The sequence below is a fragment of the Culex quinquefasciatus genome, chromosome 2 (genome assembly GCF_015732765.1).
Source record: "Culex quinquefasciatus strain JHB chromosome 2, VPISU_Cqui_1.0_pri_paternal, whole genome shotgun sequence".
Lineage (NCBI taxonomy): Eukaryota > Metazoa > Arthropoda > Insecta > Diptera > Culicidae > Culex > Culex quinquefasciatus.
The window spans coordinates 127,923,564-127,936,643 of NC_051862.1; the positions used below are offsets into that span (position 1 = coordinate 127,923,564).

Sequence of the window (13,080 nt, forward strand, 5' to 3'; positions counted from 1 at the left end):
CAACAATAAATGCATAAAAAACAAGATTGAAAAAAATGTGTTTAAGATATTCAAAAATTCCCGGTAGCCAAAAAGTTTTCCCGCCTTACCTTTTTAAACACCTCGGTGTCACGTCAGTGTTTTTCCCTCTTTTTTCTCCTCCTCTTTCGTAACATATGCAAATAAGTTCTGTCTCCGCCACCCACGCAGGCAGACTGAATCGGTCACAAAAACGGCCAACAATCCGTCCCATTGTTTGCCCAAGTGCAGAAAATCCGTCCCCAAAATCAGTGTGCGTGTCTACGTGGCCGATTGAACATGCTTCGTTTGTACGCGGCGGTGATCCTCTTCTTTGCGGTCGTTTCCGCCCAAATCCAATTTCAGGCCGATGGCGACCTCAAGGCCAAACGGGTAAGTGTGGCCACAGCTGATCCTTGAAATGGTAATTTTACTTTCGTTTGTAGGAGAATCACCGTCCATCGCAGCTTTCGCTGGCCGGAATCGAAAAGCTCGCAAATCTGTCCAAGGACAGTGACCTGAAGGATGTGCTGAAGAATCTGCTGGTGGAACGGGTCGTCGGAACGGCCAGCCACGAGAAGGTGCGCAATTATATCGCAGAGTACATGCGCGGCCTCGGCTGGAACGTGGAGGTCGATGAGTTCGAGGACGAAACGCCCATTTTTGGCCGGCTCAAGTTTGGCAACGTGATCGCGACGTTGAATCCGGGTGCGGAACGGTTCCTGGTGCTGGCGTGCCACTACGACAGCAAGTACTTCAAGAACCAGGTGTTTATCGGGGCAACGGATTCGGCGGTCCCGTGCGCCATGATGCTGAATCTGGCCAGTTCGATGAAGTCGCAGTTGGAGACGAAAAAGTCCGACAAAAGTCTCAGCTTGCAGCTGGTCTTCTTCGACGGAGAGGAAGCCTTCCAGCAGTGGGGACCAAAGGACTCCATTTACGGAGCCCGTCATCTGGCCGCTCGCTGGGAGTCCGAAGGCAAACTGCCCCGGATGGACATGCTGGTCCTGCTGGATCTGCTCGGCGCTCCGGATCCAAACTTTTTCAGCTACTTCAAAAACACCGAAAACTGGTACGTCCAGCTGCTCTCCGCTGAGGAACGTCTCGACCAGGCCGGCCATCTCGAACGCTACACCTACAGCAGTGTGGCCCCGAACCAGCAAACCGTCCGCTACTTCCAACCGCACTCGTACTCTGCGTACATCGAAGACGACCACATCCCATTCCTCCAGCGGAACGTCCCAATTCTTCACATCATTCCGAGTCCCTTCCCCGAGGTGTGGCACAAGCTGGGCGATGACGGCTCCGCGGTGGACATGAACACCGTCCAGAACCTGATTAAGGTGTTCCGCGTGTTTGTGGCCGAGTATTTGCACCTGGACTTGTGACCCAGGCGGACGGCGGCGGTTCGTGACGACCTTTGATGAGTGCATTCCAGTTTGTTAACATTTTTTGGGTGAAGGGACTACTTTTAATGAGGTGAGTATGCGTGAATTTTATTGAAAATTACCTTTTTGTAAATATTTAACATTCAATGTTGCATTGCAACCGCAATAAATTTGAATTTAGAACAGAGTTGCAATTGCCGAAGGCTGATGATACTTAAAACAAGACTTAAAATAAGTAGCACAATATGGTATATCAAGAGTTGGCAAATTTCCAACGAATCAACAACACTCGAAAGTGAAGAGGCAAAAATAAATGCGCATCACATTTTATAATCGTGCGTGTTTTTTGACAAAACTAAAGCAGCCGAAAATTCAAATAAATCTAAATGCGATTTTTGTGGTTTATATTTTTAAGAGCGAGTCCACGAACAGGGCATACCCCTTTGTATGGGACGTCGTTTGGACCTCACCAATCTGCCTGGGTTGTTTGTACATAAAAAAAACTAGCATCTGGCCATCATAGGAGGCGTAGCTCGATGGAGGCATGCTTCCCAAACCAGCTGTGTATCTGCAACCAATCCAATAACAGCGGCGGGGGCTTCCGACCTCCACCCACAGGCGAGTACAATCAAATTAACGACAGTAGTCCCGCACTGAATCATCAAAGTTTGCAGCAATCCAAAGGCACGCTGAGCTTTATTACCGTCTACTACCAAAATGCTGGTGGTATGCGTACCAAGACGAAGCAGTTTTTCCTCGCCCTGGCCAGCAGCGACTACGACGTCATTGCGCTGTCGGAAACATGGTTGCAGGATGACATCGTGGATGCGGAGTTGTCGTCAAACTACAACTTGTTTCGCCAGGACCGGAACGAATTGACGAGCGATCGCAGTAGGGGAGGCGGCGTGCTCATTGCAGTAAAGAAGGCGCATGATTTTACGTGCACACGTGTTCTTTCTGCGGGATACGAGCATCTCGAGCAGGTTGCGGTTCGGATTAAAGCCCGGAATCATACCATCTACGTGTGCTGTATTTATATACGCCCAAACAGCCCTCCAGACGTCTACACCTCACATGGGACCGCCGTTCAGGAGCTTGTTGATCTGTCATCTAATGATGACTCGATTATTGTCACCGGCGATTACAACTTACCGCATCTTGCATGGACCTTTGACGTGGACGTAAACGGTTTCATTCCGTTGAACGCATCTACGGAACAAGAGCTGGCGCTGACCGAAAATGTTGTTGCAACGGGACTCCTCCAAATCTGCTCGCTGGCTAATGTCAACGGAAGAATCCTCGACCTTGCGTTTGTCAACGATACGCTCTCAGTCGAACTGATCGAGCCGCCCAAACCGATCCTCAGAACGGATCGTCATCACAAGCCGTTCATTCTTCGGGTGGACTTCCCGATATCCCAGGTGTGGCAACGAGAATCGAGGATGCTGAGCCGGATTTCAGTCGCTGCGACTTTGACCGTGTCACCGAATCCCTCAGCAGCATTGACTGGGATGACATTCTGCAAGATCAGGACTCCAATACTTCGACTACGATCTTCTACGACGTCCTTTACGAAATCGTGCGACAGTTCGTTCCCTCAAAGCGTGTCTCACGCAACCGGACTGAGAAGCTTCCATGGTGGAATGCTGATCTGCGAAATCGTCGGAACATTCTGAGGAAAGCACGTAAAAGATTGTTCAAAGCCGGCACACCAGAAAATCAAACCGCTGTCGACCGTCTGGAAATCGAGTACGAATTGTTTCAAGACTCACTCTTTCGCGATTACTTGAATCGGGTGCAAGTGGACCTGAAAGACAACCCATCATCATTCTGGAAATACGTGAGGAGCAGGAAACGTACCAGTGTCCTTCCAACAAGGATTTCGCTCAACGGTTCCACCGCTGAGAATCCGGAGGACGCTGCAAACGTCTTTGCCGACTTCTTCAGTAGCGTGTACGAGGCGGATGCACCTTCTGCTTCGAACGATTATTTGAACGACCTTCCAACATATGATATCGATTTTCCTCAACCAGAATTCTCACAAGCAGAAGTAAAATCCGCCCTGGACGCTGTCGATACATCGAAAGGTGCCGGTCCTGATCGGCTCCCACCTTCCTTTATCAAACGGCTTTCTGAGCATTTAGCTAAACCAGTCAGCGTAATTTTCAACCGCTCTCTGTCTGAAGGAACTTTTCCCGACGAATGGAAACTTGCAGCGATCACACCCATTCACAAAACCGGTAGTACTACGGCTGCTGAACACTACAGGCCAATCTCCATCCTGTCCTGCCTGCCCAAAGTTTTCGAGGTGCTTATCCACGAGGGAATGTACTCTGCCGCCCAGGTAGTAATTTCCGAGTTCCAGCACGGTTTTGTCAAAAAACGGTCCACGGTATCCAACCTGATGGCGTACGTCAGCGCACTGAATGAAAACCTCGAAAAGTTCAAGCAAACTGACGCGATCTACTTCGACTTCGCCAAAGCGTTCGACAAGGTACCCCACACGCTTATTATCGCAAAGTTAGACCGGCTGGGGTTCCCAAGGTGGCTGACAGCATGGATCCGTTCGTACCTTTCGGGGCGGTTTGGCTACGTCCGTCTCGGTGGCGTCCAATCGAGGAATTTCCCGATTCCATCTGGAGTCCCCCCAAGGAAGCCATCTGGGACCGCTGATCTTCATTCTCTTCGTCAACGACATCTGCCAAAGGTTGCAGTCTCAAAAACTGCTGTATGCTGACGACTTGAAGATCTTCCGTACCGTGGCGTCCACCATTGATTGCGTCGCTCTTCAACAGGACATCGACGCGATTCAGGAGTGGTGTAAACTCAACGGAATGAAGGTGAACCCCAGCAAATGTAAAAGCATCAGCTTCACCAGATCACCCGCTCCAATTCGGTACGATTACACCTTCGACCGCCACGAAATGGACCGCGTCTGCTCAATCAGGGATCTCGGTCTGCTGATCGACCGCAAGCTGAGCTTCTCGGAGCATGTCTCTTCCACAACAGCTAAGGCGTTCGCGTTGCTTGGATTTCTGCGTCGCAACACTGCTGAGTTCGAGAACATCAATGCCCTTAAAACGCTCTACATCACCATGATTCGAAGCATCTTGGAGTACGCTGTGCAGGTGTGGGCGCCGCACCACGCTAATCAACGTGATCGCTTGGAGAAAGTTCAGCGCCGTTTCACTCTTTATGCCCTTCGCCGTCTGCCTTGGAGGAACGGCGTTTGGCGGTCGAGCTACAGCGACAGATGCACCTTGCTGGAAATGGTGTCACTAGAAAAGCGGCGAACCTTTCTTCAACGGATGTTCGTCTTCGATGTTCTGACCGGTCGCATCGATTGCCCGCAACTCCGAGAAGAAATCACGGTGCATAGACCAACGCGGACGCTGAGGAACCAGCCCCTTCTGAGGATTCCCTTCCATCGTACTCTATATGGATACAACCGACCAATTGACCGCTGCTGCCGAATTTTCAACTCCGTATCTGACGAGTACGAGCCTAGCATGACCAGAGAACGTTTCAAACGAAAAATTCTAGCTCTTTGATGCGATGTGATATTTTTATGTTTTTTGACTGTTTAATTCTATGTTAGTTTTTAAGATATTCAGTCTGTGCGACTCTGGTCGAAGACGGTGAACAATAAACAAACAAACAAACAGCTGGCCGGCAGCGAAATTATGAGAGTGTATACGTGGTGACTGTTACATTCGATCGTAATATTTTAATCGTGATTTCTCGACTCACAATCGAGATTATTCGATAGTGAGATTTCAATCTACAAAAAATTAAAAATTTCAAGGATTTCAAAAAAATTATAAGCGGTAAGGATTTTAAAATTTAAGACTCAAAAAACATTAAAAATACAAATATTAAAACATCAAAAATAATCTAAATTTAAAAATTCATTTAAAAAAACTAAACTTAAAGATATTATTGTTTTGAAAAATTCTATTTTTTTAAATTCAGCAACAACTTTTCAATAGGGCGAAACCCTCAGATGTAAACAAACTTAGTTTTTGTCAGAATCATATAAAGCGAACAAAACTGATTCTTAAACACCCTCCATCATCACAAAATTCCGAAAATACGTAGTTTTACAAGCAAAAAACAAAAGGAGTAATCAACAACATCAATCAAAACAAACCAAATTGAGTTTCCGCCCTTGTGTTTTCATCCAATCACAAGGGGCGAATGTTGTGTTTTCTGCAAGTTCCGACGTATATTTAGAAACACCAAATTTTCGTTATAATTTAGTGAATTTTAACCTGACAATCCTCAAAATGGATCAAAATGTATGTTTCTGATGTCTCTGACCACAATTCCACAACAAACACAGATTTGTATGATCCTAAATACATAACTTTTTAATTTCAATTATTGTAGTATCGGATCTGGTCTGGATTCACAATCTAGATGTGAAGGTCCATAATTTACCGGTTCTTGGAACATCCGGGGATTCTGGGTCTAGCAGTTGCAGGACAAAAAGTTAGTGTAGGGAGGTTTAGGAGGAATGCCGTACAAAATCATCGCCTCCGTAACCATTGAAGCTATGCAAAGATAGAGAAGGCAGGATGGTGTCGCGGGGTGGCCTAGTCGTCAGGTGCCATGTCTCCCACTTCCGGCGGGGACACCCCAAGGAACGTCACTTCAATATAGACCACATCGTCAAACCAACTTGCTACTTACGGTGTATCCTGGCTCAACGATTCTTGGCCTGAATCGGACTCCTTCTGAAGGCTTTCTAGACCAATTTTGTTATCACTGAGGTTGCAAATATCACTGTATTATCACAAATGAACAAAAAACAAAAGGGCGAATCTGTTGTTTACTTTTGCTTTGCGGCGTAACCTGACGGGCTAAACCGTTGTTTTGGTTGAGTGGGTGGCGAATACGGTAGGGCGAAAATGGAGGCACGCTCTTTAAAAAGGCGTAATTTGTTTTTCTCAATTTTTAATAGCAAAAACATCTCTCGACTTTTTTTTGATTAGGTCCTATAAACATATGAAAGACAATAGCTTATAGGACCTTTTCAAAAAAACTCTGGATCTTAATTAATTTCAAATTGCTCCCTATGATGAAATTATTGCTATTTTCTATTACGTTTTGACAACGTACTTTTTTGTGGAAATAGGAATTGATCGAAATTGCAAAATTTTGAATGTTGATTTTCCCGAAACGGCAGGATTGTAGGTTTCGCCCTTTTGAAATGTTGTTACTGAATTGTTTGATTTTAAAACGATTTTTTAAGACGCTTGATATTTTAGAAATATGTTTTTTTTAATTTAGTAATTCTTATTTTTTTTTCAAATTTAAAAAAAATAAATGTTTGTGTAATTTTTTTTAACTTTTTGAATTTTGACCTTTTGAATTGATCGAGAACCGATCAAAAACTGCTTTGTTTACAACTTGCGCTTTTTAAAAACATACCTGAGAAATATCTTAAATAAAAAAAAAATAAATTTATTTTTTTAGATTTTGATTAAAAATAAACATTTAAAAATTTCTAAATACTTAAACAGTTTAAAATATTTAGAAGTTTTAAAAATTTGATAAATAAAAATAAATTTAAATGTTTAAAAAATTAAAATTCCTCAGGATTTCAAAATGTTGAAACTTTTAAAAGTATTAAAGTATTGAAACATTTAAAAACATCAAAAATATTCACAAATTAAAAAAAAAATTAAAAAATCAAAACGACACAAAAATAATCAATCCAAATCCAAATCAATCAAAAAATTCCTTAGAGAGTCACAGATTTTCGAATATTTATGTACCATTTTTGTTGTGTGGACAGCTGCCAAAATTGTATGGTGACCTGGATGGGTGAACCAATGACATAAAATTACCTCTTAGGTCATAGGGAAGGCCCCCACAAAAATGGAGCTAAATCAAAAAATATAAGTAAAATCCATTTTTGGGGTTTGGTGGAGAACTGCTCAAGTATTAAAAATATTGAAAAAATTAAAAATATCAACACATTTTAATAATTAACGAATTTCTAAGTCCAGACTCTATTTTCCGAAGGTCTCGAAAATTACACTTCGAATAATCGAATCACGATTTTTTTTCGTTGTCTTATTTTTGATTGTCGAGCTTAAGTATGACCCATAAACTACGCTAAAGTAAGTTGGAATTGTTAATTCCAAGATGGCGGCCATTATAGCGGTGATGAAATATTTGTGAAATATTGAAAAATGCATTTTGTTATTTATTAGGCAATCAACTATTCAAATTTAACTAAAATGGGGTCGCAGAACTCGAATTTGATGTTTAAAACAAAAAAAAGGAAAAGAAAAAAAACGAAAATTTTTTTTTTGTTTGTGATTCGATTATTCGAAGTCCCATACAAACCATCGGATAATCGAGTCTCGACTGTATATAATTATTTTATTTAAAAGGCTTTTTTTAAGACGCTTAATTTTGTAAATATTTTTTTTTATTTTGTTTAAATTAGTGTTTGTGTAGATTAAGTTTTTTCATTAATTTTTGAAATTCTCTGGTACACTCAACCCCCGGTGGTTGGTCACTTTTTCGTTTGACACTTTTTTAGTTTGTACCCCGTTGGTTGGTCAAAGTCATACTAAAAAGAGACAAACTGTCAATTTTTACACGGCGCTCACGCACACTATCAAAACAAACGTTTGGTAGTGTGTGTGAACTCCGTGTAAAAGTGGTGTCAAACTAAAAAGTGACCTCGTTCGTTTGACAACAGTTTGTGTCAAACCATCGGGGTATGAGTGTATTATTTTTTTTTTGAATCTTCAATGCTTGACTTATTAAATTTATTTAATTTTAGAATTTTTGACGTTTTGTATTTGGGTCATTCCAGCTGAAGCGGAACAGCATTTGAAAATTACCCTCTCCGATCCTGCTCAAATTTGGCAGGGCTGTTGATACTATCGAAACATGCAAGAATCCCGAATTTCATCCAAATCGGACCACCCTCTCCATTTTTGTACCTCCCCAAAAAATCGACTTTTTGGCGATTTTTGTGCGAAACCCCTATTTTCAAACGGCGATAGCTCAGGAACCACAAATCTTAGAAGGTCGGTCTTAGACTCAATTTTGAAGAAAATTGGACGTAGAATCCATTTCCGAGATCAAAATTTGGATTAATTTATTTTTTCTACCTGTATTGCGCAATTGAAAACTTTAAACGGCCGTATCTCAAAACACCCCATCTTATTTTTTTGATTTGACCTCACCATCGTGTTCCCCGGCCAATTTTACATAAGAATCACTTATCGACAGAAAGGAATATGTTTCGTTCCAGAGATATCGAATTTTAAAGTTTTGAGTATTTGAGATTACCTACATTAGCTTCATTTGCCGCATCTGCTAGAAGCACTCATGAGCGCTGTTCAATAAATGCTACCTGGTCATTTATTGGAATAAGATTTCATATTAAATAATCTTTAGCAAATTGGGCAAATTAACTGTGTAACACTGTAGGTTTCTGGCGTGAAGACTTCCATCTTTGCCATGATTTTTTTGTTCTGGATATAAATTTTGCGTCGCTTTTAATATTTTGACAACATTTCTTTTACAAGTTGTTTAGAATAGTGCCCTAATCAAGCTGATTCCTTTTGGTAACGATTATCCCAATAATTGCAAAGCTATGGAAATCGTCATTGATCAATGATTGCCAACTAGGATGTCAATGATTGTACCTCAAAATTATATAACTTTTGAAACACATTTGGTTTAGACCAACAATTCTTTCAGTGGCTTTAAGAAGGCAACAACCGGCACATGCTGATTACATTTGGTGCAGAAATTCGTTAAATTGAATTCAGTACAGAACATTTTAGAGTGATGATCAAATTTCTTCGAAAATGATCAAAGGCTTCACGTTAAATCGCAAAAGTTTATCCGCTTAAAAAAATGAGATGAATTTCTGTGCTAACCCACAGGATAGAGCAATAACGAAACACAGTACAGGGCAGAATTGGATTCCGATGCAGCGAGCAGAATTGATCTTGTAAGTAACACTGAACATTAAGTGCACGATACATTATTGAGTAAAAAATATGAATTAAAATGAATAAAATTTGCTGATACGTTGTATTCTCGTGAAGAACGATCACAAGGAGTGGGAAAAGGATTTCTGGAATGTATAAAACTGAAAAAGTAAGAAAATCACAAAGTTCAGCTAGTTCCCAAAATTTAGTAGCGATGATTTAGACACCGTCCGAACAATAATGTTTTTTTTTCTTCTATCATTTCGGATTCTTGGAACACAATACGGCTACTAAATGTACCATGACCAAAACCATTCATTAATTAAATGGAGCTGGCTCACAATATAAAAATCGATTTAATATAATCCATGTTTTGAACCATAAAGCAGATTTTGGAGTTTTTGCTGATGACTCATGACAAAGGCCCTAGTCATGGCCTCGGGGTACTCTAAAACGGTTAGCAACTCGTAAAAAACGGTACATTCAAAATAACCCAATAAATATTCCTTGAACAAAAAATGATTAAGGTATTAGCTATTTGAAAATTGCGTGAAATTATAAAAATAAAAAATAAATTAATCATTTTTCACAACATCAGGTAGTATTTATTGAATAGCGCTCCTGAGTGCTTCTAGTATATGCGTCGAATGAAGCTAATGTAGGTAATCTCAAATACTCAAAACTTTAAAATTCGATATCTCTGGAACGAAACATATTCCTTTCTGTCGATAAGTGATTCTTATGTAAAATTGGCCGGGGAACACGATGGTGAGGTCAAATCAAAAAAATAAGATGGGGTGTTTTGAGATACGGCCGTTTAAAGTTTTCAATTGCGCAATACAGGTAGAAAAAATAAATTAATCCAAGTTTTGATCCCGGAAATGGATTCTACGTCCAATTTTCTTCAAAATTGAGTCTAAGACCGACCTTCTAAGATTTGTGGTTCCTGAGCTATCGCCGTTTGAAAATAGGGGTTTCGCACAAAAATCGCCAAAAAGTCGATTTTTTGGGGAGGTACAAAAATGGAGGGGGTGGTCCGATTTGGATGAAATTCGGGATTCTTGCATGTTTCGATAGTATCAACAGCCCTGCCAAATTTGAGCATGATCGGAGAGGGTAATTTTCAAATTTGCACTTTTTCGTGCACAGTTGAGATGGAATGACCCATTTCATATTTTTTTTAATTTAAGAATGTTTATGTTTTTTATTTCGGAATTTTTTCGGATCTTTTCGATCGTCAGTCGTAATTTTTCGATAGTGCATAAATTGAGAAATTACAATCGAATCCTCCCAAACTTCCATCGACTTCCAATTACGATCGTAATATTTCGATCGAGTGTAATAAAATAATCACCACGATAATTTTATCAGAAAACGCAAGCCAAACACAGAATCATGCCTGTTTCGCTGAGAACATCTTCAAGATTCATCCGAGAACACCCGAAAATGAATTACAAAAGATAAAGAGGCCAGCCCTACTGCATTATGTTTACCGCAGGGCAAATTCTATAAATGGATCACATCTCTACCGGGGAAGAAGGACGCGTGGACATACCGACAAAAACAAAAACTGCTTGGGAATTTCACAATTGAGTTATCTAATTCGATTTTTAATACACAATCATAATATGTACAATTTATTGTTTCACCCGCCTCCTAAATCAAATGCGGCGCATCGTACCGCACCATCAACTTCACCTTATCGGTGTTCCCAAACACCAGCTCGGCGTACATTTTCAGCATCTTTAGGTGGGGCAACACGACCGGATGGACGGCACACGCCTCCATGTAAACCTTGGCCTTTTCGTAATCCCCGAGGGCGAACAACGTCACGGCAAAGTTGTAGTGCATGACGGCCTGGGCCGCTTCCAGCGAGTTGACCGCCCAATTTGGCGATCCGCGCGTCACAAAGTCCTCGCCCTTGAGGTGGGCCATGTGCTTCGGATCGAGATAGACGAGGGCTTCCGGGACGCGGTCCATCATGACGAGCGCCTCGCCGCAGTACATCGTGGCCAGGGTTTGGTGCGTTTCGGGTAGGTCGGCGATCGCGAGGGTTTCTTGGGCGTATTTGAGTGCCAGCGTGTAATCTCCAAGGCAGAGCTGGACGTAGCTGAACGCGCTGAGGGTGGCGATTTTGAGCTTTTCCAGGCTGGCGGCTTTCAGCGGTTGCGACGGATTGCACGGGACGCCTTCGTACGCTTTGTCCCAGGGGCCGGGCTTGTCGGCGGCTTCCGCTTGTTTGGCCAGTTCACCGGAGTGGAACTCGATCAGAGTGACGGCGTTTCGCAGGCAGAGGGATGCGAATTCTAGGGTGGTGCTTGGGATTGCGGCCGATTGGTCTTCGGCGTTGAAAGGCTGCTTGCGGAGGTACTTCCGGCGTTGGAGAACCACCTGGGTCATGTTCTTGAGCTGTTCTTTTTGGTTTTGCTGGTGAACCATGATGCAACACTCGGCCAACCGAAGCCACAATCTGGGATTGTTGTGGTACGAATTAAGCACGACCAGCAGACATTCGAAGGCCTCCTTCGGCTTTTGGAGGTAAAGTAGCGTTATTCCGTGGTTGTAGAGAATTTCCGGACGCTTCGTAGCGCCAACGCAATGCAGCGGGGATCCTTCGACCTTCTCCGTTGAGGCGTTTTCCGTGGCAGATTGGTCAAACAGCAACGATTGCTGGAAGAATCTTGCCGCCAGCGCGTAATGTTTCACCGCAAAGTGAATTAGGCCCATGTTGTTTGCCAGGCATGTGTTCTGATCCTCGCCATGCGTTGCCACTCGCACCGGTTCGTTCACAAATCTTTTGGCCAGCTCCTTCGCGGCCATTTGATAATCGTTTCCCAAGTAGTACTGATGACCCTTTAAAATTGAAAATTCCGCTGTATCTTCACATGGGATTATAAAGTTCTTCTTTCCGTTCAGCAGATTCGATCGGATCAGAATCAACCGGAATTCTTTCCTAAACTCTTCAAACTGAATCTCGGAAATGTCCTTCCGACTTTCGTTGTCCAGCTGAGGACGTTCCTCTTCATCGTCGGAACTCAAAATGTCCTGCACTCGGATGCACAGTCGCGAAATTAACATCGCCAGCAGGCCGTTTGCCTTCTTGGGCTGGTTCGTGTCCAGCAGCAGATGCACCGTAAATATCCCGGCCTTCCTCAGTAGATAATCGTCCAACTGGTCAAAGTGCGCCATCACGGCCAGCATGATCTTCAGCGCACCGAGCGGCTGCCGAAAGTGGTACAACACGATCGCCTGGTTCACGTAGGCCGCCGCCAGCTCCGGATGTTTCACGTTCACCGTGTGAATCTCCCCCACCAGTTCCGTGATCTGGATCATCGTCTTGCGGAACAGGTCGTACCGGCGCAGGTCGCTGATGTAGAACTCGGCCACCGCACGGTTGTGGATGACCTTCGGGTTCGAGTCCTGCGTCTTTTGCAGCTTCACCAACGTCTGCAGACACTGCGGGTACTCGGCCCTAAAATAGACAGGAGTCAGGGCGATCAGTAAGTTATGGAACCATTCCGATACTCACTTTTGGAACTCGCTGAATGCGGCCACCTCCAGTTCGCTCTCATGATCGGAGATTTTAGGCTTTCCCTCGCCGGTCGGTTCTGCCATCCTGCCGCGGAATTACGCTGCAAAATTACGAAGGTATTTCACGAAAAACACCTGCGCGAAATTTGTGTTGTGATGATGTCGTTTGACGTTTCTCTAAACTAGGGATGTCATGC

At 43.1% G+C, this 13,080-nt stretch overlaps 2 protein-coding genes across 2 annotated transcripts; one reads left to right on the forward strand and one right to left on the reverse strand.

Annotated features, from left to right (window-relative positions):
- The first annotated feature begins 143 nt into the window (after positions 1-143).
- LOC6041555 (glutaminyl-peptide cyclotransferase) lies at positions 144-1,599 on the forward strand. The gene is made up of 2 exons (XM_001850749.2): positions 144-390; positions 444-1,599. Exons 1-2 carry the CDS (start codon positions 298-300, stop codon positions 1,383-1,385), a joined length of 1,035 nt encoding a protein of 344 aa, XP_001850801.2. The 5' UTR covers positions 144-297; the 3' UTR covers positions 1,386-1,599.
- Positions 1,600-10,944: 9,345 nt separating this feature from the next.
- LOC6041556 (CCR4-NOT transcription complex subunit 10) lies at positions 10,945-13,053 on the reverse strand. Its single transcript, XM_038256831.1, has 2 exons — positions 12,882-13,053; positions 10,945-12,824 (listed from the first exon to the last, which is right to left on the reverse strand). Exons 1-2 carry the CDS (start codon positions 12,965-12,967, stop codon positions 11,009-11,011), a joined length of 1,902 nt encoding a protein of 633 aa, XP_038112759.1. The 5' UTR covers positions 12,968-13,053; the 3' UTR covers positions 10,945-11,008.
- Between the last annotated feature and the right edge of the window lie 27 nt (positions 13,054-13,080).

Bases quoted from the DNA above. Each gene is read 5' to 3' on its own strand.
- LOC6041555 (XM_001850749.2), top strand. From the start codon at position 298: ATGCTTCGTTTGTACGCGGCGGTGATCCTCTTCTTTGCGGTCGTTTCC. The intron at 391-443 runs GTAAGTGTGGCC...TTTCGTTTGTAG, and splicing joins GCGACCTCAAGGCCAAACGG to GAGAATCACCGTCCATCGCA.
- LOC6041556 (XM_038256831.1), bottom strand. From the start codon at position 12,967: ATGGCAGAACCGACCGGCGAGGGAAAGCCTAAAATCTCCGATCATGAG. The intron at 12,825-12,881 runs GTGAGTATCGGA...TGTCTATTTTAG, and splicing joins GCATTCAGCGAGTTCCAAAA to GGCCGAGTACCCGCAGTGTC.